Source organism: Rhinatrema bivittatum, chromosome 3 (genome assembly GCF_901001135.1).
Source record: "Rhinatrema bivittatum chromosome 3, aRhiBiv1.1, whole genome shotgun sequence".
NCBI classification, from domain to species: domain Eukaryota; kingdom Metazoa; phylum Chordata; class Amphibia; order Gymnophiona; family Rhinatrematidae; genus Rhinatrema; species Rhinatrema bivittatum.
The window spans coordinates 562,344,895-562,371,141 of record NC_042617.1 but is presented as its reverse complement, the minus strand read 5'-3'; the positions used below and the strand labels follow the sequence as shown (position 1 = coordinate 562,371,141).

The 26,247-nt window shown below is 42.3% G+C and overlaps 1 protein-coding gene across 3 annotated transcripts in view; it reads left to right on the top strand.

Annotated features, from left to right (window-relative positions):
• Positions 1-26,247, top strand: part of PEX7 (peroxisomal biogenesis factor 7) — a 255,387-nt gene that overhangs the window by 105,791 nt on the left and 123,349 nt on the right. For all 3 annotated transcript variants that reach the window (XR_003855754.1, XR_003855753.1, XM_029596492.1), the window contains exon 6: positions 22,302-22,408. Coding sequence is in view for 1 of the 3 variants with exons in the window: in XM_029596492.1 (XP_029452352.1) it covers positions 22,302-22,408 (107 nt within the window). In the remaining 2 variants the exon portion in view is untranslated. The remainder of the gene's footprint in view (positions 1-22,301; positions 22,409-26,247) is intronic.

Sequence of the window (26,247 nt, the reverse complement as noted above, 5' to 3'; positions counted from 1 at the left end):
AAATAGGTAATAGTATTGAATGGTTATTTCTCTTAACGGAGAAAGGTAAATAGTGAAGTATTTCATGGATCTGTACTGGCCCATTGCTTTTTAATTTATTTACAAATGATCTGGAAAAGAGTGATGGAGTGAGGTTATCAAATTTGCAGTTGACACAAAATTATTCAAAGTAGTTAAATCACAAATGGACTGTGAGGGATTGCAATCGGACCTTGTGAAACTGGGAGACTTGATAACTAAATGGCAGATGAAATTTAATGTGGACAAGTGCAAAGTGAAGCATATAGAGAAGAGTAATCCAAACTAATTATACAATGTTGTGTTCTATATTAGGCAACCACCCAGGAAAAGGACCTTGGGGTCATGCTGGTCAATACTTTGAAATCCTCAACTTAGTGAGCATCGACGGTCAAAAAAGCAAATAGAATGTTGGGTATTGTAAGGAAAGAAATGGAAAATAAAACATAACATATCATAATGCCTCTGTATTGATCCATGGTGTGACCGCACATTGAGCATTGTGTGCAGTTTTCCTCACCCCATGTCAAAAAAAGATATAGTGCAGGAGTGGCCAACTCCAGTCCTCAAGAGCCACAAACAGGTCAGGATTTCAGGATATCCACCATGAATATGGATGTGATAGATTTGCATGCACTGCCTCCATTGTATACAAATATATCTCATGCATATTCATGGTGGATATCCTGAAAACCCGGCTTGTTTGTGGCTCTCAAGAACCAGAGTTGGCCACCGCTGGTATAATGGAATTAAAAAGGTACAGAGAAGGGCAACCAAAATGATAAAGAGGATGGAAAATTTTGAGGAAAGACTAAATAGTTTAGGGTTGTTCAGCCTGGAGAAGATGTCTGAGAGGAGATATGGTAGAGGTCTGTGAAATCATGAATGGTGAGGAGCAGTTAAATAGGGAGTGGTTATTTACCCTTTCCGATAGTACTAGAACTAGGGGACGCTCCATGAAGCTAATGAGTAGTATTTCTTAAACAAATCAGAGAAAGTATGTTTTTCAGTTAGCACAATTAAACTGTGTTTTTTTGTTTTTTTTTTTGGCAAGAGGATGTGGTGAAAACGGCATAGCTAGGTTTAAAAAGAGTCTAGATAAGTACCTGGAAGAAAAGTCCATAAACAACTGTTAACCATGTAGACTTGGTAAAACCACTGCTTATCCCATTTATGAGCAAGAAGGATTGGACTTACTCTTTGGGATCCTACTGGATACTTGTGACCTGAATTGTCTGCTGTCAGAGGCGGGATGTTGGGCTTGATGGACGTCTGATCTAGCCGAGCAAGTCACTTCTTATGTTTATATGCTCAAATTACCAGCTTGCTTTCTTTTCTCTTCTATTTGTAGTCCTGGATCTCGTCTCTTTTTTGTCCTAATATAATTTTATTTTTTTTTACGTTTTGACACTTTGAATAAAAAGCATACACGTTTTACTTTGACAACATGCCTATTTGGTTTTTAAAAATGTGAATCTCCTTTTTGCAAGTCCACTTTTTAAGCTGTCTTTGCTGTCTCATGACTGATTGGGATATGGCCATATCAGGCTATACTCTGAGAAGGATGGGTAGGCAGAAAGAGAGGAGGAGCAATACTTTAAATAATAGTATGTAATCAACTAAAATGCAAGGGGTATGGGCAAGGGAGGAGATGCTGTGGCTTATCTTGGAAAGGGGAAATGGCACGTCTGTCTATACCAGCGTGGTCATGAAATTCCTAGTAATACTGGTCACAGAGAGAACTTCTTTTCACCAAAAGATCTAATCACTGATACATCTTCAATTCAATGCAAGCAGACTTTGTCAAGAGTACAATTATTTTGGTAAACAGTCTGCTTATATTTGAACAACTCCTTATGTTGACCGTCTTGTGTAATGAAGATTCATTTAAAGTTACAAAAAAATACATCTTAACAGCACCCGAAGTGCTAGGTAAATGTAAATATACTTCCCTAACATAGATGACTTATGGTATAAAAAAAATGAATTGTAGACAAACCAGTAGATGCAGTTATTTCAAGATCTAAAATGTTGATGAAAAAAGGCTGTGAGAAAATCCAAAAAGTCACTTCAGCCAATACGCAGCCAATATGCAGCCAGTACGCAATACGCAGCCAATATGCAAAGACCATTCTAGTCAGTCAATCTGACCTAGCCTGTGTTTTGAAGATTCTGCATCAAGGGGAAGGGTAGCTCTTTGAGTGTCCTTCACAAACCCTACAATTAATTATGATCAGACTGCCCCAAAACACTTTGGATGTCACTGTCATATCAAATAGCATTTAAACAACTTTGAACCAGTTGGGGGGGAGGGGAGGAACTGTAGCCTTGTGCAGACAGAATAATCTCTATCCCATGACCCATAATTCAAAAATTAAATGAATGGTCATAAACAGCTGATCATAGTGACTGAACTGAACAGGAAAACACTCCATCCCGTTAGCATGAGCAGTGTATTTCTTCTTTCATATTGGAACTCAGTTCAATAAGGAAAAGGGCTAAAAAGAAAAAAAAAGTTCCGTTTCACATCTGAATTCATATGGAATGTAGAAACAATTTAGCTTAGGCCCGACAGTGTTCCCTGTCTCCTCAAAGTTGGTCAGTTCTGGCTTGAGTGACTCAAAATAATGTTCCATTGCTACACAATGCTCTACCATAGGGGCATTTAGTCTTTGGATATTTAAAAAAACAAAACAGAACTGCAGTGTTTTACAGTTTGGGTATGTACTGTCTTTATAGTCTTGCTTACTTACAGGATTAGAGGACAAGAGCAAACTAGCACATGGAAAGTATAATTACAAATCATCAAATATCTCAAATACAAATTTTCTCCAGAGATAGGGTGATGGAACATCTTGGTCTGTAAGCATAATGCATGCACAAAACAAGAGCTACACTTGAAATGAAAACCCTTTGTGGTTTTTTAATTATTTGATTTTTATTCGCTTTTAACCATTAACATAAGTTAAAGCCCAAGAAAAATGAAGCTACAGAAGCAAATTTACAACAGCAGAAAATATAAAGAAATAAATAGCCCATTACAAGTCCCCATATTGGAGGGCTAAGGATCATAATAATTCAACAAGAAACTTTAAACATAAAAATAACCTCTGCACTTCTTTCAACACTAGCTCCAAACTCTTAAACACCCGCAGCCAGATTCAAACAGGCACCTTTTCTACCAAAAACCGCTCCAAACGATTTGGATCAGAGAACGTAAAATTATTACCTTGAAAAATGCACTACCTTGCCAATTTTAAATAGAACGTGCGTGCGACTGTAAACACACGTATTTGCAAGCGAGCAGAGAGACGTCACAATTTAATATCATGTGCACACATATTTATTTATTTATTTATTTTTAGATTTTTATATACCGGTGTTCCTGTATTAAAATACAGATCACATCGGTTTACATTGAAACATAAAAATTACGCCAAGAGGCGGTACATATAACAAGGTTGTAGAACTTGGAAAACATGGAAAACAGGTTCGAAAAATAACATTGAGAAAATTGTATAGTCTCTTTGAGAAACCAAATCATAAAATAAGGCGTAATTGTCTAAGATAAATGTGATCTGCAGAAGGGATTGCGATGGTGAGAAAATCTTGATAGCTGGAGGTAAAAAATAATCAAAGTTCTGGAAAAGCTTGGCTAAAGAGCCAGGTTTTAATTTTCTTTTTGAAGGAAGCGAAGCAGATCTCAAGGCGGATGTCTGGCGGGAGCATGTTCCATTGGACGGGTCCTGCTAAAGAGATGGTACGTTTCTGATGTAAGGATATTGTTGAAGGAACATAGAGTATGCCTTTATAAGCTCCTCTGATAGGTCTAGATGAAGAGTGAAAACGAAGTTGGGTACTTAAGTGGAGTGGGGATATGTTGTAAATAGATTTATGAATTGCTGTGTATACTTTATAGAGAATCCTTTGCTTAATAGGCAGCCAGTGGAGGAGTTTTAGTATGGGGGTTATATGGTCTCTTTTATTTGTATTGGTAAGGATTCTAGCTGCAGAGTTTTGAATCATCTGGAGGGGTTTGATGGATGAGGTAGGGAGGCCAAAAAGGAGCGAGTTGCAATAATCGATTTTTGTTAGAATAATGGCTTGTAGAACCATCCGAAAATCATTGAAGTGGAGAAGTGGTTTCAATTTTCTCAGGACAAGAAGTTTATAGAAGCAGTCTTTAGTGGTGGTGCTTATAAATTTTTTGAAGTTAAGCTGATTATCTATCATGACGCCTAGATACACGTGCATCATTTAAAATACCTCTTCCATGTGTACGTATGCAGGTGATCTTAAAAGGTGGCTTGAGTAAATGTCCCTCGCATATTGCCACCAGTGCTTTAGCGGTTTTTACACGCGTATGCTCGCACAAGGGGAAAACTAGTTGTTCATGTTCTTACGGGGGAGATTGAGAGAGAAAGAGTGCACTGTAGGAGAGACAGTATGACACTATATCTACCACTGTAAGAGAGGTACTTTCAACTCAGGGTGGGTTTGGGGAGGGGGGATGCAGTATTACATTGGTTTGATACAGACCCTTGTACCCTGGCCATGAGGGAGGGAAGGAAGGACTTGAACAGAAATTGGTTATATACTCTCTCAGACAATAGAAGGACTAAGGGGCACTCCATGAAGTTAGCAAATACTTCATTTAAAACAAATCGAAGACATTTTTTCACTCTGCACATAATTAAGCTCTGGAATTCGTTGCCAGAGGATGTGGTTACAGCAGTTAGTGTAACTGGGTTTAAAAACAGTTTGGATAAGTTCCTAGAGGAAAAATCCATAAACTGCTATTATGGTAATCAATAAGCCAATAGTAGCTTGTGATTTATCTAATGTTTAGGTACTTGTCAGGTACTTGTGACTTGGATTGGCCTCTGTTGGAAACAGGATGCTGACCCAGTATGGCATATCTTGTGTTCTTATGTTAACCTCTGCAACAAAGATAGGGCCTGATTCATCAAGACATTTTCCCCGTAGACACAGAATGGGAGAAATGCCTTGGTGATTCAGTCCCTTACATTGCATCAAAGTCAAAAACGTATTCATATTGTTGTATTTGTAATTCTGCTTGTTGAAGACAATTTACAAATTGCAGTCTTGCTATTTGACTTTATTCTTTTAATATTCCTGGTTGAATGATCATAGTGCTCCTTTATTTATAACTCCCGCTCTACCTCTAGGGCTTCCGTGACATGCAGCTTGGTAATCCTCATTATATTTTCATTCAACATGAATTCATGGCAGGTTTACATCACAGACTGTATATGACCAGTTTCCTGTAATTTGATAAAGTATTATTTGTTATGTGATGGACAGGAAATTGAAAAATATTAATTGACTGGGAAATGGAATTCTGGTTATGAGTATATATAAAGATCAAAGATGCACACAAATAAAAACATTTTTCATTATCTGAAATGTTTTTGTTTAATATGGCTTTATGTGAAAAAAAAAAAAAAAAGGAAAGCAATCAATCCAATTTGCATCTATTGAAAATTCAAGCTATTTACTTATTTATTCACAGCGAATCTTTGAGGAACATTTTCTCATAAAGATTCTTTCCACTTCACTAGCCCTAATGATAGCTGAAACCATATCTAAAATGTGTTTATATTTTTGTGGTAGTTATCTTGTTGCATAGTCTAAGCAAAATACTGTAAGAGAGCCAGACACGTCCATCTGCAGCACTCCTTCCCCACTTCCTTCATAGTGGCTCAACCACAATCCCCAGCCTGAAAAATAAACCTCACGAGACAATCCTGTAGCTAAATGAAGGCTACAGCTTTATTAGTAAGCATCTACAAGGAATGCTCAAAGAAATATAAAGCAGCCATTCAACAAACCAAAAAAAGAAAGCACCAAACATAAGACTATAAGAAGTTGCCGTACTGGGTCAGATCCGAAGGTCTATCAAGCCCAGCATCCTGTTTCCAGTAGTGGCCCATCCAGGATACAAGTTCCTGGCAAGTACATAAACATTAAATAGATCCCATGCTATTAACGCAGGTAATAAGCAGTGGCTATTTCCTAAGTCAGCCTGACTAATAGCAGTTTGACTCCTCCAGGAACTTGTCTAAACCTTTTTTTTAAACCCAGTTAAGCTAACTGCCTTAACTACATGTTCTGGCAACGAATTCCAGAGCTTAATTGTGTGCTGAGTGAGAGAGAATTTTCTCTGATTTGTTTTAAAAATGCTACTTGCTAACTTCATGGAGTGCCCCCTAGTCCTTCTATTATCTGAAAAAAATAACCGATTCACATTTACCCATTCTAGTTCCTCTTATGATTTTGTAGACCTCAATCATATCCCCCTTCAGCCATCTCTTCTCCAAGCTGAACAGCCCTAACCTCTTTAGCCTTTCCTCATAGAAATCATTCCATCCCCTTTATCATTTTGGTCACCCTTCTCTGTATCTTCTCCAGTGCATCATATCTTTTTTGAGATGCAGCGACCAGAGTTGTACACAGTGTTCAAGGTGTGGTTTCGCCATGGAGCGATACAGAAGTATTATGATATTCTCCCTTTTATTCACCATTCCCTTCCTAATAATCCTAACATTGTGTTTGCTTTTTTGACCGCTGCAGCACATTGAACCAGTGATTTCAATGTGTTATTCACTATGATTCCTAGATCTTTTTCCTGGGTGGTAACGCTTAACATGAAACCTAACACTGTGTAACTACAGCATGGGTTATTTTTCCCTATAATGCATCATGTTGCATTTGTCCATATTAAATTTCATCTGCCATTTGAATGCCATATGTAAAAAGCTAGACCTTACAAAAAAATCACCCAGAGAAACTTTTCCACTAGAACAAACACTCTCCAGGCCTGAACCCCAAACACCTACCACACTTCTGGAGACCCTTCAGCTGAAGACTGCAGAATTTGTCATGTAAGAAATTTAAACCATATGTTCCTGCTTTACCAATCCCATTCCTCTTTGCTCACCTCAGTCCTAAATTACTTTTCTACCTCAGCTACTACCTCCTTTACCACAGCTATTTCTTCCTCAGTCCCAGCCAGATCAGCTCAGCTCCCTTCTGACAGTATTCCACTGTGCGAATTCAGAACAGTCTCGCCTAAAGTAGAAAAAATGCTTCAATTGATCAGTCACTTCACCTACCCAATAGATCCAATACCACCAAAATATACCTGTGACCTAAGGTAAAAAAGTTAGCCCAGTGGCTAACCACCATAATAAATGCCATGCCAACCCAAGGCTCTCTGCCTCTCCTACTAAAAAAAAACTGTCATCCAGTCTTCAGCCTTCTCTTTCTATCTAAAATGGTAGACACATGGTCTATTTCCAACTTCTAGACCGCCTAGAAGAGGGCAATATCTTCTATTCCTATCAATTCAGATTTAGGAAAAGGCCACGGAGCAGAATCGATTCTATTAGCCATAACTAATAGTATCCAAATGAAAACTGACCATGGTGGTGACGCCCTCCTAGTCCTATTAGATCTCTCCAATGCTTTTGACACTGTTTATCCCCAACTCCCTATTATAACACATTGGCATTAAAGGGACAGTTTTCCACTTTTTCCTGAACCACAGGATTCAGTCCATGTCATGGGCAAACAAATCATCCTTACCAGGGACTTCAACTGTGGAGTACCTCAGGGTTCAGTGCTTTTCTGGATCCTCTTCAATATTTATGTTCATCCAATCTGTGACCTCATTTAGTCCTAACATTCAATGCTACCTATTTGCTGATGACATCCAACTCTGAATAAGACAGGATCGAACCAAACCTGCTCTATCATCAATCTTGGTCACTGTCTTACAGAGGTAGCCCAATGACTCAACAATTACAAACTGAAGGTCAACCCCTTCAATTCAGAATTCCTTTGGCTAAGCCGACAGGAGCATCCCCCTTACTATCCTTGCTCTCCTTGTAAGGAACTCTCTTATAGCCTAAGGATTCAGTGCAAAGTTTGTGATTTCAACTTGACCACAGCCTTACAATGGAAACCCACATTTCAAAGGTGGTAAGGCCCTCCTTTATGCATCTCTGCCAGATTTGCCAGCTATTTAAATAAATACAACCTTGCCACCATGATAATAACCAGCCTCATTGACTACTGTAATTCTTTATATTATATTACCTGAAATGCCTCCAACTCTTGGAAAGTATATTTCCTAGAATCCTGGTAGGGGCCAAAGCAACTGACTACTAAAGGCCAATCAAGTCGATTGCACTGGCTCCTGGTTGAATACAGGATGTTGCACCGGAGGTGGACCCTTGGGCCGAGGTGGGGTTGACGCTACCCGTAGGAGGGATCCTACGGGTCCCCACCGTCGGCAGGCAGAGTGGGTTGAAGGACGGAGGCTGGCGATTCACCAATACCAGCCCTTGTTTCCCACGGGTTGAGCCTTTGGATACTGGGGCCGACTGGACGTAGGTGGGCCTCCGTATGTCGTTGTCGATGGAAGGACAGAGAGGTCAGCCCAGAGGCAGCAACAGTGGAATGGAGAAGTCTGTACTGGACGAGGCGGAGTCCCAGAGACACGGGCGCCAATAGAACCAAACTCAGGGGGTGCCCGAGCAAGAACATGCCGAAGCCTGAATAGGCCAAGTCCAGGACGTAGACTAAAGAGGCGTCATAGAGCAAGCTGGAGTCAGGGCCAGCAGCAATCAAGAAGCAGTGGCAAGACAAGGCTGAGGTCTGGACGAGGAGAGAGTCGGTAGCGTAGTCAGACAATGCAGAGCTCCGGGCTTGGAGAGAATCAATGACGTAGTCAGGCAGTGCAGAGGTCCGGGCTTGGAGAGAGTCAATGGGTAGTCAGGCAATGCAGAGGTCGTGTCCAAGAAAGAAGTCTGATGAAAGGTTAAGAATCAGGAATGCAGGAACGAAGGAGAACAGGAACTTGCAAGAATCAGGAACCAGGAACGCAGGAGAATCACCAGGAGGCAACGAGTACACAACCAGCATGGAGACCTGTTGCAAAGGCGATCATTGAAGGCCGAGCCTGGCCTTGAGTACCGGAGCTCTGGCGACATCATCATCCAGGGCAGCGGCCAAGTTCCCGCCACGGGCCCTTCATAAGATTCAATGATGCGCGCGCCTAGGGAGGGGCACGGTGCTGGACGGCCTGCGGAGCACAGGAATCTGAAGCTGAAGAACTGGTGGTGGCCCGAGGACGGAGCTGGCGGCCCACCGCCGCCAGGGATCAGGAACCAGGCACTGGATTCGCCAGAGAGAGGTGAGGGGGCCGGGCTGTGGGTCTGCCGTGGCCGGCACACGTAACACAGGATACAATTCAGAACACTTGGCTTTGTTTTTAGATGTGGAAATATGACCCCTGGGTGTCTTTCCCAGCTTCTGCTCTCTAACACTCCCACAAGGGAACTTTGTTCCTCCCAAATTCCCCTCCTTTCCTCTTCTCCCAGGTTTATGCCAGATTAATATCCATCAGATTTTATACCCCAAAATTATGGAGCAAGAATACCACTGTCCCTAGGCCCCAAGACATCTTACGTTACCTTCAGAAAAGACTTGGCTATTCACCTAGGCCTTTCCCTAAATTCCACTCAAAAACTGTAACGACTGTGACCAAGACAGCAGCAGAGTCTCCCTTCTGTCACTTAACTAATCATACTTCATATGCCCTTTTTAATATGCCTCCCTTTCATCTTTTGCTGTGCTTATTATAAACTGAGTCACAAATGTAGCAGGAATTTAAACATAAATGTGATTGTAGTCTGCCTTTAGACCACTTTGATAAATGTTTATAAATAAATAACTGAGCCATCTGAACATCTGTACCCCCTCAATGATTTCCTCCTCCCCCACCTGTTTTGTCACACCGCTGATCACCAATCATCAGGTCATTGGGGCTTGCAGTGCTTTTCATGTTGTGTGCCATAGAATCAGCTAGACTGATATCATCTTCTCTGTTTCCATGAAGCTAGGTTGCCCCAGTTTGGGGCCTACTTGATACTGGGCACATAATGAGTGTCCACTTGCCCACCTGTCAGATGAAGTGTCATCATGATGGTGCTCCATTGCCGCACTTGACTGCCTGTAGATGGAGGGAATAGAGGATCCTGTCTTCCAGATATTCGTCCTAACCTCTTTCTTTTGACTTGAGTACCAATGCCAAAGGCATGGAGCAGTTCCAGCCTTGCCCCATACCCACCACCCCATACCTCAAATTTATGGCTGTTTTTTTCGACCATTAAAAAATTGCCTCAAGAAACTCTTGGTTAGCATTATTGAGATCTTACCCAATGTCTGGTGCCACCAAATCTAATGACCCACAATCTGACTGCCTATTGACCATATCTTGAATGACAGTGGGGTATGATACAGACTATAGGACCCATATTCTCCTGAGTAAGATAATTACATAAGAAATGGCTCTCTTTATTGCATTTATCAGTTGCAAGCACGGCAAATGCCCCTGATCTTTATTACCATGATGTATGACTAAAACATCTGGGTGAGCCATGGTGTTGAGCTGGAAACACAGGAAAAAGATTATCTGCTCCCAGTGCCATCCCTTGCTTCCTAAGCCAATGCACTTCTGCATCTCCCACTTTCATATCAGGGTATTTGTAGTAAGGTCTTTTCTATGCTTACTTGCCTGCCTAGAACACAAATTTCTGTGACCTACACCGTCCATCACTGCGCCGTAGTTTCTATAAGATAGAGCAGGTTAGACAGGCAATTCTCATTCTCCCCATATGAATGTGAATTTAATGATCTATTTAGAAAAAGGTAAGCATTTGTTTGCTGGAAAACACAGTTAAATAAACATACTAACTGAACTATGAATGCATATTTAACTCTGTCTGTTCTCAAAGAGTATAACATTTCATCAAGATAATTTGTTTGAACTTTTTTGTGTTTTAGAACATATATGAATATAACTTTTTGGGATTCAGCTATCCTTTTTTTTAGGTGCCTGCTGTGAACAGCTGTGGGTACATAATGCATTGAGAATAAGGGAGGAATAAACAAGTTATGATTACTGAGACATTTTTACAGCGAAAATATAACAATCAGCTTTTTAGGATGGATAAATATGCATGATCATTGGATGTATTTGTACGGTAATTTACAAGTGGTGTATTATTGTTTCATGTGCTCGTCAAAGGAATATTCATATTGGACTTGATTCACCCAAATTTGTTTTGGCCTCTGGAGGGTGAATAAAGCCAAAAATCTGAATAGTAACTATTGTAAAAGCAGATAATACACTGAAAGATAAAAATATTCATTGGGTTCTAAATTAAGATATTTGGAGCAGATTGCAGGAGAAACCACTATAGATGCTCCATTAATGTCCTCCACATGTCTGAAAAAAAGTAATCTCCCAAACACATTTGCACTTTTAATTTGCCTCTGGTATCCCACAAATTCAAATATATTTACTTTTGTTCAAGGCAAATACTCAGCTCCAGTTACTCAATATGGAAACAATTTAGATTCTTATGAAACTGTTATGATATGGGAAAAGTAGGAAAATAAGTAAAAACAAAAGAGAATGTGTTTATTCTAAATAACCCTAAATTAATTTTAACAGTCCCTATTTTTAAAGAGTTGCTAAACTTACAATTCTGTTTTTTTCTGCTGGTGAACATACTGTAGAAAAAAAAAAAAAAGAAAAGCTGGACATGCCGGGACCCAAGAAGCCGACCATCAGCAGATTCAAGGATTGCATCTGCGGCTGCCAAATGTCCAACAAGGCCAGACAAGACATCTGCTACTGCTGCTTGGGCTGCTACCAATGCGCTGCAAATTTATGCCTGTGGGAGGATGTTTCATAGGTCCCAGAAAAATAGTGCCTAAAAAATGGTTGAGCTCTGAGATCACTGATTCTCCTCCTCCTCTACAAGTTACTGGAGAGGAGTCATTTTATGCTCTTGTTATCCTACGTCTGGGATGGATTGAGCAACTCCAAGAAGAGTCAAGCTTTAGCCAGTGTGGAGCAATTAAAACATCACCAGCGTGCCAGGGAGTCCACAGCATCTTCGATGTAGACTTCAGCGTGGCCCAGGATCTTGACCTGCAACTGCATTGTCAGTGTAGCCAATGTCTGGGCTGTTGGCAAACCTCCAGTTCTTGGTGCCATTGATACCCAATCTGGCTTGACTGGCGCAGTCATCTCCATTGACACAGTTGGCGCCATCAGTGTAGTCACAGCTGGTGGTGTGGTCGGCGTGTAGGCACTTTGGGCATTGTCAGTGCAATCAGTACTGACACTGAGAATGAAGCTCAACAAACTCGTTTCATTCTTTGGGATGTAAATCCTATGTACCTTTGAAGCACTGCCATCAGGATCAAAGCACATACTGCCTCTACCTCCCTCAACTGAGGTCATCTAGGTTCTACCCTCTTTTATGAAGAAGACGACTCCACTACCTCCCTTCCACCTTTTCTATTCCAATCCCACACAGAGGTTTGCTGTGGGGCAAGGGCCAGCTTCAGAGCAGGAGGTATATTCTGTGGTTCTCCTATTGAGCTTGAGTGACAAAACACAAACATGATGATCTGGTCATGGTGTCTGAGTAGGATGCACTGGCATTTGTGCATGATGCCAGGAGTGGGGACATTCTGGCTGCAGGTGTGAATCCCTTGAAGCAGCCTGGTAAAAGGAAAAGCTTATCCTTGAAGCAATTCCTGGAACCATGCCAGTCTCCAAGGTTCCAGGTGTCAGCCATCATTATACATCTGGTTTCCCAGGAAGACGTGACCACTTCTCCAGCTTCCCATTTGGGGTTGGCATTGGCAATCTTTGAGAAAAAACTGAACAAGATTCAGCAGGCATTGAACAAGGCCATATGGACTCTAGGTGCTCCGGTATCGGGTCAGATGCAGATTGAGGTCTAGCCACTGCTTGAGTCCATCCAGTTGCCCAGGAACCTAGCACCGATGCCGGTTCCCAAACACTGGTCATCTCTAGCCCGTCAGGGGAGAAAGCTTTCCTAAGGCGCAGGAGTTTTGCAGGTTCCAACTCCCAATAAACAACCCTCTCAGAGTCCTTGTCTGTGAGACAGGCACCTTCCAGGTCTTCATCACCAGTGTATCAGTCAGGGTCTGACTCTGAGTACTGTGGGGGAGCGGAGAGAGTATAGATTTAATTTCCTCTTTGAAGAAGAGGAATCAACAGGTCTCCCTTCTAACCCCTCTCCTCCAGAAAAGAAGGAAGTTCCCACCAGAGGACCTCTCCCTCACCAACTTTGTGCAGAAAATGGTTGAGGCCATTCCTTTTCCTTTGCTAAAGCAGGATGAAACCAGCAACAAGATGCTGACATCCTCCAGTTTGTGGAGCCTCCTGAGGAGATTGTGGCAGTCCCGGTATACAAGATCCTTCAGGAGGTACAGCTGAGGATGTTGGCGAAACCCCTCTTTGTGACTCCTATCAGCAAAAAGGCAGAAGCAATTTATCTTGCCTAAAAGACTCCTGGATTCGAAAAGAGGCAACTACCCTTTCAATCTGTGGTAGTCAAATCCACTTTCAAAAGATCTAAGAGATGGAAGACTCATTCTCTGGTGCTTCCAGGGATGAACTTTAAAACTTTGGATACTCTTGAGTTCCAGGGGTCTATGCTCAACATTTGCATTGTTTCCTGCCAGCTCTTCGTGGGCCAATATAAGCAGAACCTACTGAAGCAGATGCAAGAGGTGGTCGAGCAGTTTCCTCAGAAACAGCGTGATGACCTTCAGTCACTGGTGGAAGAGGAAATGAATTGTGGAAAACACATAGTCCAATCGACCTTTGATGTTTTTGAGATGACGTGTCATGGGGATTGGCATCTGCAGATTTGCTTCACCGAGGGCCTCAGACCTGAGATCCAAAAAAGAATTGCTGATGTGCTTTTACTAGCGAGAATCTCTTCAAAAATAGGGTAAATGATGCAGGGGCACAGATATGTAAACACTATGCCACGCTCCAGCAGCTCTCTATAGCTATGCTAGATATGCCCTCCTCTGCCAGGAATTATCCAAGTATAGGTCAGAGGAGACACTTTTTCCAGCCAAGGTGGCATTATTCTCTGCCCCCTTGGTCCCATAGGACCCTCATTCCTGTCCAATGTAGCATAGGGCCCTTAAGCCTCAGCTGGCACCCTAGTCAAAACCTGGGATGAGGTTTTGATTGGATCCCAAAGAGCATGGCCTGCATCTCTGTACTTGTGTTGGAAGATTTTCCTGTCAGATGCAAGCTGAGGTTTTATATAAACTGTTGGCCTACTGTAACTTTGGACATGTGGGTTCTCAGCATTATACTAAAAGAGTACATATTACATCTAACGGGTCTTACTCCAAATTGATCCCTGGACCCCAATTGGGGTCACTCTCCACATCAGGAATTACTTCAGAAGGAGCTCACCTCTCTCTTAGACGTGGTTGAACTGATTCCACCAGGGGAAAGAGGGCAGGGATTCTACTCCAAGTACTTCCTGATTCCAAAAAACAGGGGGACTCTGTCCCATCCTTGACCTAAGGGCCTTGAACAAGTTTCTGAAAAAAGAAAAATTCAGGATGGTTTCCCTGGTTACCTTAATTCCTTTTTTGCAAAAAAAGAGAATAGTCTATCACAGGAAATATCTCAGATTCATTGTGGGAATCGTCTCCTTCAGTGACATGCATTGCGAGTGTGAGTCCCTGGGCTGCGGTGGAGTTGTTACTATCCAACTTTAGAGGCACAGACTGGGTCCACGTTAGCAGTAGGCAGAAAAACCACTGGCTGGGACGAAGAAAGAGACTTTGCCTATACCAACCTCTTTTCCTGCAGGTTGAGCCTTTGGGTTTGGAGGCCAGCAGGACTTAGAGTATCCACAGCAAGGAGGCCAGACTGAGGGTCAACGCAAGTGGTGGTCAGGCAAGGTTGCTATCCAGGCAGAGGGTAAAGGCAGGTGGCAGTTAGGCAAGATCGGTGTCAAGGCAGGCATTATAAGTCAGCAACAAGAGATCAGTTAGGAGACCAGGAAGAAGCAGGAGGCAAGGAACTGGAATGCAAGGATGGAGAGGCAGGGAAAGGAGCAAGACAAGGTGGAACTGGAGCAAGACAAGGTGGAACTGGAGCAAGGCAATGCAGGATCTGGATGAAGGAATGAACACCAACTTGAATGTAGGATGTCCTGTTGCTGAGATGTCTGACTGCTATTTTGCTGGTGTTTAAATACCTGGTTTGGTAGTATCGTCAGGGTGCGCCACGGAGCCTATTCCTGCCATGGGCCCTTTAACAGGAGGTGATATGCATGTGTGCCTGAGGCAAATCGAGGCAGCTGCGTGTGTTTGGCATCAGCTTTGGTGGCATGGGCATCCTGGGAGGTAAGGATGCTCCAGCTGTGGGATAGTCACCACATTCGGCAAAGCCTTGCACCTAGTGTCAACTCCACATCTTCACCAAATGCATTGCCCTGGTGATGTATCTACATACCCAGTTAGTATAGCTGGGTTCAAAAAAGGTTTGGATAAGTTCTTGGAGGAGAAGTCCATTAATGGCTATTAATCAAGTTTACTTAGGGAATAGCCACTGCTATTAATTGCATCAGTAGCATGGGATCTTCTTAGTGTTTGGGTACTTGCCAGGTTCTTGTGCCCTGGTTTGGCCTCTGTTGGAAACAGGATGCTGGGCTCGATGGACCCTTGGTCTGTCCCAGCATGGCAATTTCTTATGTTCTTATCCCGAAGGTACATATATTTCCCTATCTGGAGGATTGGCTCGTCAAGAGCACATCACAGGCAGGTGCCACGTAATCAATGTGTAAAATAATCTGGGTGCAGAAGTTATGAGATTTTTGTCATCTACTACCCCTGGTCCCACTTGAGCCTGGTAAAGTATGCAAATGAGCCTTCTGGTCCTCTTCTTCTGCAAGGGGTGTGGTGCCTCTGGAAGCTGGGGCTGTGGAGCCAGAAGCCTGGAGTCCTTTCCCAGGGACTCCCAGGTAAGGGATACAGATAAGCCTTCCGGTCCTCTTCTGTTGCAAGGGGTGTGGGACCTCTGGAAGCTAGGGCCTGCCCACACAAATTGAGCTGGATAAGAAAGGGGACTTTCCGATTTAACCAGGTAGTGAAATATTTAGTGCTACCCAGCTCACTTTGTATGGATGACTCTGTCCCACACCCAAATGCCTGCCCTAAATCTACCGTACCTTTAGCTTGATAAGTGCTACTGAATATTCAGATAAAGTTAACCAGATAAATTTACCCGCTTCCCTGTCTGCTTTTCAAGTTAATTTTTAGCTCTCTAGACCTCTTGTCTTCCATTTATTTTACCACATACCCAGCTTTTATCCTCGCTGACACACCTCTGCTTAAGTAGCACTTTATAGTAGCTTGTCTCACCTTTCTCTCAGAGGATGAAGAGAATATCTCAAAACTAAATTAGCTCTTTGTAATTTATTACTACACTGGCTGTCTATACAAAGAAGCATGAGCAGATCCCATTATTATTATTATTATTCATTTGTACATTGCATACCAGGTGTACATGGCATTGTACAGAGACACAGGAGGCAACCCCTGCTCCTTCGAGCTTACAAAATCTTGTCAAGACAGACAAGATACACAAACGGTAAAACAGAGAAGTGATGTGGCACCGCTGTTTTCTTCCTCATGCCCACTGTAAAGACGACATTCCTCTGGAATTGGAATCTTGTACAGGGAATGTCTATATGGGCAGCTGACCCTATGGAAATGCATATTTTGCATCCATCGGTTTATATTGAGGTATATGGAGATCTTTCTAACAGTTGTCATAGCTTTTTTTTTTTTTGCTTTGGTTAAAATAGTGAGCGCATAAGGTGCATGTCTTGTCGGTCAAAATATTTAGAATTTATTTTTGAAACTTAAAATTGTATTAATTTCCAACATACATTAAGCTATTACTGGAACAGGAAATTGAATATAAACAATTCAATACCAAAAAAACAAATCTCAACCTGGAATACACTTAATCCAGCTTTTCTCCTAAAACAACCCTACCCCTCCCCACCCCAGCTTTCCCCTTCCCCCTTCCCCCATCCGCCTCCTGCAACATCCCCCGAGAGCTCCGATCACATATTACAACTCACTGCTCAATACATTTACTGAGTCCTTCCCCCGCTTTTCCATGTGCCGCTTTACTGGTTCCCTAAAACCTTTAACGGTAATTAAAAAAGGAGCACGCTTGTGCCCATACTTGCACATATCAGCGCACAAGCGAAGATATGCTGGAATTTTTAATTGTGCGTTCACTTGCGCTTGTATGTTGTAAAGTACGCCAGCCGCATGTAAGTATGCTCCTAATTTTAAGAGGTTACTCAAGCACAGCTAGCATACGCCATAGGATTTTCTCAGCTTTTATGTGCATATGTCGGTGGATTTTAAAAGATGTTTGCACGAGGCACATTCCCGGTTTTCTAATTAGTCCACCAGTTTGTCTAGTTAATACAGAGGCCTTTCGGACTCCCCTCTGGCTCTATGTCATGCAGCTGCCCGGTCGACCCGAACCCCTCAACCTGTTCTATTAAGCCATAAAACTCGAGATCTACAGACATGCTCTTCATCAGGAGCAGCAGTACAGTTACGCAGGTATCTAGCCTACGCCCGCTACGGTTTTCGGTTTTGAAATACGGAGGTACACATGTGAGTCTTGACCCTGTCCTGGAACTCCCACGCCACGCCCCTTATCTGCCCCCTTAGTCCTCACACGCGCATGGGCACCTGTGCATTTTGCGGCTTTTTAAAATCCACGTTGCTTGCCCATGGCTCACATGCGCGTGTATGTGGGCATTTTTGCACGAGCAACTCTTTTTAAAGTCTACCTCTCTGGATTTACCCCTCACGGCCATTTCATCAGTCAAAATCTCCGCCTCCCTCATTGTCCCCTCCTGCTTGCTTAACAAATGTTAATGGTAAATCTTTCAGTTGGAGTAAAGGCGCTAGTACGCGAGAGAAATTCTGTTGTTTAGCTGAAAAGCAAAGGTGTTTTGGACCACCCAGCAGAAGTGTTACAGGAGCAGAAATTGTAAAGTCGGTCAGTTCTCCTTGATATGATCTTGCAAATTAAATGCTGCATCACAGTCCTCTGACTAATAAACCTTCTGTGTAAGCCAGTGGCTCTGAAACTAAGTACCAATCAAATACCAAGGACATGTCCACTTCATTCTCTCTTTTTTACATTTCTCATTTGAAGTATTTTCCGTAGTGTAGTTTGTGTGCACTGGGTGTCGGAATGGTGAGCAGGGGTGCTTTATTCTTTGCCAAATCCAATAAATCCCCCCCAAACCTGCTCATATCCTTCCAGTCTGTTCTTGAAAGCATATGTGATCCTTTCCATCGAAGCTATTTCAGCGCTTGCCCTCTTCTAGTGGCCATCTGGGATACTTGCTTCCAGTAAAAAGCCACAGCAGTTCTTGCCATGTGAAGAAAATGAGAAATACATCTTTATTTTCTTGTCAGGAACATGTCTACCCCCCCCCCCCCTCCCACCGCACCTGCCCCGAAGGCACAGCTGAGCAGATAAGTCTAAATAGTAGCCTACAATCAACTCACTATCCTTGTGCCCATCAGTTCAAAAATTGTGGTCACCGAAGAAGCCCACCACATTTGTAAATTATTAGCCGTTGCCCCACAATCCCTCCAACACAAGAAATTGGAAAAATTTAGAATACAAAGGAAATGTATCTGTTCTTTGAAGAAGTTTAAACTTTAGCTGTCTATTCTTATTATAGATGGAAAGCTTCTGAATGATGCACCAAATAATATGCCAATTCCAAAGACAGATCAGCATTCCAGCTACTAATAGGACTAGCACTTGTTGCAGCTATTTGATCCTGATTTCCAAGATAAATCCAAGAAATTGATATTTATTTTATTTATGATATTTGTTTAGTAAGAATCTTTTCCAACCCATTTCTGGATCTTGTTAACCTCAAGTCACCCCTCTCCCTTAATATATATCCCTGAGCATTTGAAGAAAGATATCATGGCAGTATGCCTAGGAAAAGCAAATTCCTCCACCAAGTCAGCAAAGGTCTTAAAATTATCACCACCCCATCGATATTGGTAACACTGGGAAATGCTGATCAGAGGGCCAAGTCCTCTGAGACCATTGTGCTGGTGGTGCTCCTTCCTGTTAATGAGCATGGCTGGGAAATGTACCATGCAAACTCCCGATAAGAGGGAGGGGATTCATTATCGGCTGCTGGAACCAAACAGTAAATGTTGTCATGTTTTAGGTGTCTTCCACTTTTCAGCAGTAACCGCTACATGGTCCACACAGTTTTCACTTGAGAAGACTACCTGTGAATTATTGAGAAATGCAGTTTACATAAAACTTCTGTCTCCTACTATTAATTTGTTGAACTCTTGTCATTTCTGTATAGGAAATGCTAAGAGCAGGCAGGTTTTTTGGCATACAGGTAGAATGTCATTATTCTGCTTGAAAAATAAAACTGACAGTACTTTCTTACAAACAATTTGTAGCTGCACAATGTTGCCTTGTGCTTCCTCCCTCTGCCTTCAGCAACATCATTGATCATTAATCTTTTAAATGCAATACCTGGCCTTTCCAAATTGTGAATGCTTTACCTCAGAGCAAAGTCTGGCATTGATTGCATTAACTGATTCTTGTCTTGCAGCTGTAGAACTGTTTTTTTTTAATTGCTTTGTATTTAATGTCCATGTTGGGAAAGGGATTAGGAAGAGGGAGAAATATAGTGTCTCTCATGCTTAAAAAAAGCTTTCTTTCAATCTAGGTTTATGAAATTAATTTCCATATGAATCAAATACTGTACAATGCTTTTGTAAAAGAGATAAGCTGCCAATCCATTGTTGCCTCAGGCCTTTATCTCCATTCTCCATTTTCTATCTTTTTTTTATTTAAAAGAACTTTATTTAATCTCAAAGGTAACAGTGATTCGTGCAAGAAGAAACTATCATATCAATCCCTGCCCCTCACCTCCCCCCCCCCCAGCATATAATTAAAAAAAAACATTTAATCTCCTATTTGGTGGGCATCTTGAAAAATATGGTTTCTCCGGTTCTCATCCCACTGCTCTAAACATTAAGCTACTCTTGAGTGCAGGTGTATGGGTACATGCGCATAGTTAGGGACCTTCGTTTTCAGTTTTGTTTTCTTCTGGGAATTTCAATGTTACAAAAACAAAAAAAAGTGGAAAAATGAAAAATCAGTGGAAAAGTAATTTTTCCACCGATATAATTTTGTTAAAGAAAATTGAATTTCCCAGGGAAAAAAAAACAAAAAACGAAGGTCCCTATGTATAAAGGTATGTATGAGAGAGCAAGTGAGAATGAGGTTTGTAGAATAGGGAGTGTAATGTGTGGTTACTGAGTTTTGGTATGCATACATAGAAGGAAACATCTGCCAAGCCACTTTTCGCAAGACAAGTGCGGTGGCCTCTGGAGGAGAAGGCAGTACTGGCTCTTTAAATGTGTCCCGGGAACATGAAAGAGTAAAATGAAAGAAGGCAGCAAGAGCTAGCTCACATGATCTTCCATGGTATGGAAAGAAAATAAAGTTCATGTTTTTCCTCCCAAAAAAGTTACTCCTGCCCTGAGCAGGCGTGCAAATATTAAGGGCACAAGCCTCCAAATGGTGAAAAAATACTGCGCTAAATGGTGATTAATGCTAGGCGGATCTGTTCAGGGGGGGGGATGCAGATAAGAGGGTGTATTAACAGAACATTTATAGTAACTCTGCCTCCTGCATGTCCTGAATTTCTGTTTTACAGCTGTGCTAAACAGTAGGGATGTGAATCAGGTGCCGGAATTGGTTCCGGTATCGTGGACCCGCAGGAAATTCTGTTTCCCGCGATCCAGACGGTTTTGTTTTTCGGCTGTCCTGAGCCGAAAAAAAAAACCCCACCCCGACCGTTCATTGCTCCTACCATGTGACAGGGGCCAGCCAATGGCACTGATTGCCCTTACCATGTGACAGGGGCTAAGGGCCATCGGCATCATTTTGATTAGTGGCAGCCAACGGCCCAAGAGAGGGAGATCGCTCCCGGGACCCCCGCTGGACCACCAGGTACTTTAAGAAAGTTTTGGGGGGGGGATTGTAAATAATTAGATCTAAAGGGTCGGGGTGGGTTTGGGGGGTTTCTTTCTGTGTGCCCTTTCTTCCCCCCCCCCCCAAAATGATAAGAAAACCACACGAAAATGTTGTGGGGTTTTCCTATCATTTTTGGGGACCCCCGATACATGACGGATTAGAAAAATCGTACGACATTTTCATCCGTCAAAAAACAAAACAAAACAATGCACATCCCTACTAAACAGACGTTCATCTTCCCAAATAAATCCTTTTGGGACACTTGATATTCAGCAAACACAGAATATCTGATATTTGTCAAAAGGTGGTTCAAAACGATAGGGGTAAAGTGAGGCCTGGGTGACTTGGTAGAGCCTTGGAGGATTTCAGGATTGATTTTGTTTTGTGTAAGGTTTAGATTACGAAGGGCGTATTTACAGATACAGACTAACACAAAGCAGGAGCATCTTCGGAACAACTTCAAAACAAACCAGCATGCAGCTGTGTCTTGCAGCCTATAAACTAGCTTACTCTATGGTCTTTCTAGTTTGTATTATGTTATATCTCAGTTTATAGATGAAGATGATTATTACTGGATGTATGAATGGTAAAACAAACCAGAATCATGTGTTGCACAAACACAGTCCTGCATGAAGAGACAGTGTGGAGTACAGAAGAATTCATGGTGTGCCATTTGCGATACTGTGAAGGTTCTGCACTCTGCCGTGTACTTCACAGCTTATCTTTTGAACTGGGGGTCTCGGGATTTGAGCCTGCAGTCTTCTGACCCAGGGACCCTACTTGTATTAAAGGAACAACTATTTTAACTGAGCTAGTAGCAGAGCCCTGTCGTCTTCAGCGGGGCTGCTCATATTGATTCACTTGTTACTGTACGCTGTCGCATAGAAATAGTTTGGTGGTTGGTTTGCTTTGCAGTTGGTCCAAAGCATTTCCTGGTTTTTTTGTTGTTTTTTTTTTTTTTAGATGGGGATTATCTTGAACCTTGACCTGGGAAAACTAGAGCTAGATCCAGATAGGTTTAAAACACTAAATGTATTCTGCATAGAAGCGTAGATGTTTTGATGTCAACACACGTGTATGCTCCTGAAGTATTATATTTATCATTGTTAATTGAATCCTATTTTGATGAAGACTGCTACTTAAATCCTAATTTTTATTTTGAATTAATGCAAGACACCGAATGAAGGGGAAATTTCTAGCAATTGGATGCTCAGTTAAAAGTTATAAGGATTTGAATATGGTGATATCTTTATTTTAGGTGATCAAACTTTAAGAGTTTGGGATGTGAAGACAGCCGGATCCAAAATAGTGATTCCAGCCCATCAAGCAGAGATTTTGAGTTGTGACTGGTGCAAGTATGATGAGGTATAATTTTATTAATGAGCCAGAAGAGCTGATTTTCTTTAATTGTATTTACTGTCAGTCAAATCATGTTAGGAATTTGTTTTAAGGATGTGCCTTTGTTTGAAACGAAATAGAAAATATCAGTGCCATATCCTATTTTGTTTCGATTTGTTTTCAAACAGAAAAAAGAAAAACCTTTGAAATTGTTTATTTTCCTTTTGTTTTGTGAGAACCATGCCCCCCCCCCTCAAAAAAAAAATACACTTGCCGTTCTGGGGCTTTCTAGGGCATATATTAAATCTCCGTAGTATGCAAATTTATGGCTGTGGGGTCCCCAGGACAGGTTTGAGAAGCTCTGCTCTACGGCCTCTCTGCCAGGCCCGGGACCTCTCTAAACCCCTCCAACCCCCCTCCCACAAAGGTTCCATGGGGGGGGTCATAAAAGGAATAGGAGGGATACACACTTTCCTCCATCCCTTCTAGCATCTCTTTAAAAATGATGCCAGCCAACCAGCCCTGTCAGGGCCATTTTGACTCATTATGGTGCCAGTTTCTGGGCCAGCTGGTGCCATTTTCCAGTGCTGCCAGTGGGGCAGGCAGTGAGTGGGTATATATGCTGCCCCTCCTACGATCCAGGGCACCCATTGAAAAGGGTAGTTGGAGGGTCCTGGGTAGACCATGGTGTTTTTGTTTTTTTGTTTCTTTTAATGTTTATTTCAGTTTGACAAACTGAACCAAAATAAGCCTTAAAGTAATCCAAACCTCACGCCTTCCCCAAATAAACTAAACAAAGGTTTTGGGGGGTCACGTGCCTTAGACTTCTCCCAAAGTTTTAGAGGATCCATAGTGTGACATGTTGTGTATGGCAAAAGACTTACATTCCAAACTATTTCTGAAAAGGACATTTTATTTCTTATCTATTTATAGACATTTGGGATTCTGTTTTTACCAAGAATAAACTCATAGTTGATTACAACAAATTTAAAAACACAGTATCATTTGAATTGCTATCCAATAGCAGTAAGAATCCAATGGTGTATAATTTATGGACCTTCAAGACGTAGTCAAGAGTTCAGGTGATTAGGGTGGTGGACTGTAGGTTTCTGTTGGGAAGGTCTGGGCGAAGACCTATGCTTTGCCTGAAAGTGAGGTAGCAGGGCTCAAGGAGCAAATTAAATGGTATTTTGGTTCCAAATATTTGGTATAGAGCAGCTGAAAGCTTGGAGTCTAGTTCAGGACCATGTGGCAGAGGCCAGAGGAGGGGAAGAAGAAAGGGTCAGCTGGGAGGATCGGCCTTCGCTTTTGAGGGTATAAGAGAGAAAGTTGAGCTAGGTACTCTGGGTCCTGTTCGTTTATGCATTTGAAGACAAAGCAGAGAGCTTTCAATTTTATTCTGCTTTCTTCTGGGAGCCCAGTGCAATTAATGTAGTATTGGGTTTATGTGGTCTGTTGCTTTGGCTTTTACCAGAATTCTCATGGCTGGACTCTGTAGGAGGCTGGAGGCGCTTTATACTATATATAGTGTGCATAATTCAGCACATACTGACACCTTATTTCACTGAAGCCAATGCTTACCGTTGGGGGGGGGGGGAAATCATACACAGAATGTCATCTCCACAGATCAGCCCCTGCTGCTCGGTTCTTTGCCCATACTGATATCTCCAAGGACAACCATAGATGAGACGAGAATTGCATTGTAGGCAGGCAGGTATTCCTTGGGACTTTTTAAATAACATTAAAAACTGCTAAACATGGGTTTTAAAGCCATTATCTTGAGTATGCCTTCTGCAGGTAGCTGAAAAAATGTTCTGCTTCATTTCCAAGAACTGGAAAGATGCATTTATTGAGTACAGGATCACAATAACACCTTTAAAAATGTGTGTTTCTTCTTTTGCGGGGATTTTCCTGTTCTTGACATTGTCTCTGTAATCATACCTTTATGTAATCCTTCATTTGGCTGAGAAATGATTTTGTGACTTAATATCATTCAGAGTTGGCTACTGCACAGACACCTTCATTTCAGTCTAATGAAAAGTCCAGGTTGTGAAATATCAGGACAGAATCATTTTCCATGAAACAGTTTGCCAGAGAACAGTAACAGAACTCAAGAAAGCCAGCAATAAGCACACTGGATCCTTCTGAGGTCTGTGGTATATTGTGCCAGGAATATTTTTTTTTTTAATAATCATTTTTTTAAAATGGATATTCCGCCATTCGTGACCCTTTCAAGCAGATTACATTCAGGTACCGCAGGTGTTTGGGCAGACCAGAGGGACGATAGTCAAGCTGCCGGGAGAGGTGTGTTAGGTCCATGGATGCTTCATACCCTTGGGCTTTCAAGCACATTTCAAAGGGAAACACCCCTCAGAATCTCCCTGTCGAAATGCAGGGCCTGCTGGCATATAGGGGCCGATGCAGTTATGTGCGCTGAAAGCTTTTTTTAATGCACGCATGGCTCCCGCAAGGGCGTGCAATATGGAAATTAGGGGGTCGCGCTGGGGTCACTTGCTAGGGTCATTACTGCCTGTCTGCCAGTAATGAAAACGGCTGAAAGTGTTACCCGGATTTAACCATCACAGGGGTTGCATATGAAAATCAGACATTTAAGCTCTGCATGGGTTATGCGCATACTTTAACTCAAACAGAGCCCCGGCTGATTTTATAGCAGCCCTATACGTGCCTAAATGCAGCTTTTATGCGTGCAGGTGGTTTTGAAAATTACTCCAAATCAGTAAATGCAAGCCCATCCATAAAAGTTTGCTAGGGCCTCATAAATGGCTAAAGCATCCCTGGGCCTGAGCGCTTTCTCTCTCTGATATGCCCAAGCTCAAAAAAAACCCTCCACAGATGGGAGGATAAGATCTGAGGGCTGGCCCTTAGAAGAAACGAATGTTTTAAGATGTATGTGCATTATTGATTCTGGTCTTCCTGTCACTTGAGAATGAAGAGAATCTATCTTTATCGTTCTCTGTTTAAGAGGGACATAACTTATGGAGAGTTAGATTGTCACTGCATGAAAAATTTGTAGCAAAGATCTTGCTAATATTTTTATTTAATAATTGCATTGAAACTGGCTGACAACTGAATAAATCAACAAATGGATCTGTTTCAGTGTTTATAGATAGATGGAATCACTGTGTAAAATTTTTATCTTCTTGATGTAAATTTTAAAGATGTGGCAAGGAGCTGGCAGGAACACGTGGTGAGCGGCCTTCCCTAACAGGCGTGGTATCAGCTCCATGCTGGCACCCCCGAGTGCTGTGCCTGAGTGGATTGCCTCTTTGCTTCACCTGCCTTCATGACCCTGGAGCCACCACAAGCATTCCTTAATCTCCCCGCCCCCCCACTGACATCTTTACCCAGTCTCTCTGTCTCTCTTTGCCTCTCTGATACCCCCATCCCATCCTGTCTTCAGTCTCCCTCATCCCCCTGCTCTGTCTCCAGCACGCTCTCAATCCTCCTCAGCAGTCTCAGTCCGCCACCCTGTCCCCAGTAGTCTCCTTCGCTTTCAGTCTCACCGTCCTGTTTCCAGTCTGTTTCTCTCAAACCCTCCCTCTCTTGTCCTCACCAGTCAACCTTTCTCTCAGCCCCCTCTATCCTTAGCAGTCTCAACCCCTCATCCCACTGCGCCCTGCCAGCCATCTACTTAAACTGCCACCCCAAATGTCCCTGACTGCTGCTGTTGCTACCCTGGAACAGCTGTCTCTTTTTTTCCTTTCAGCTTGTACCATACCATTTTACACTGTTATAACATGTAAGGTTGACTGTGAAATATACAGATTGATCAGTGATGGTCATAAACAGTAGGGAATACTAGAGCAACGCGTATTATTTGACTACAAAATACCCTTGAATTTTAT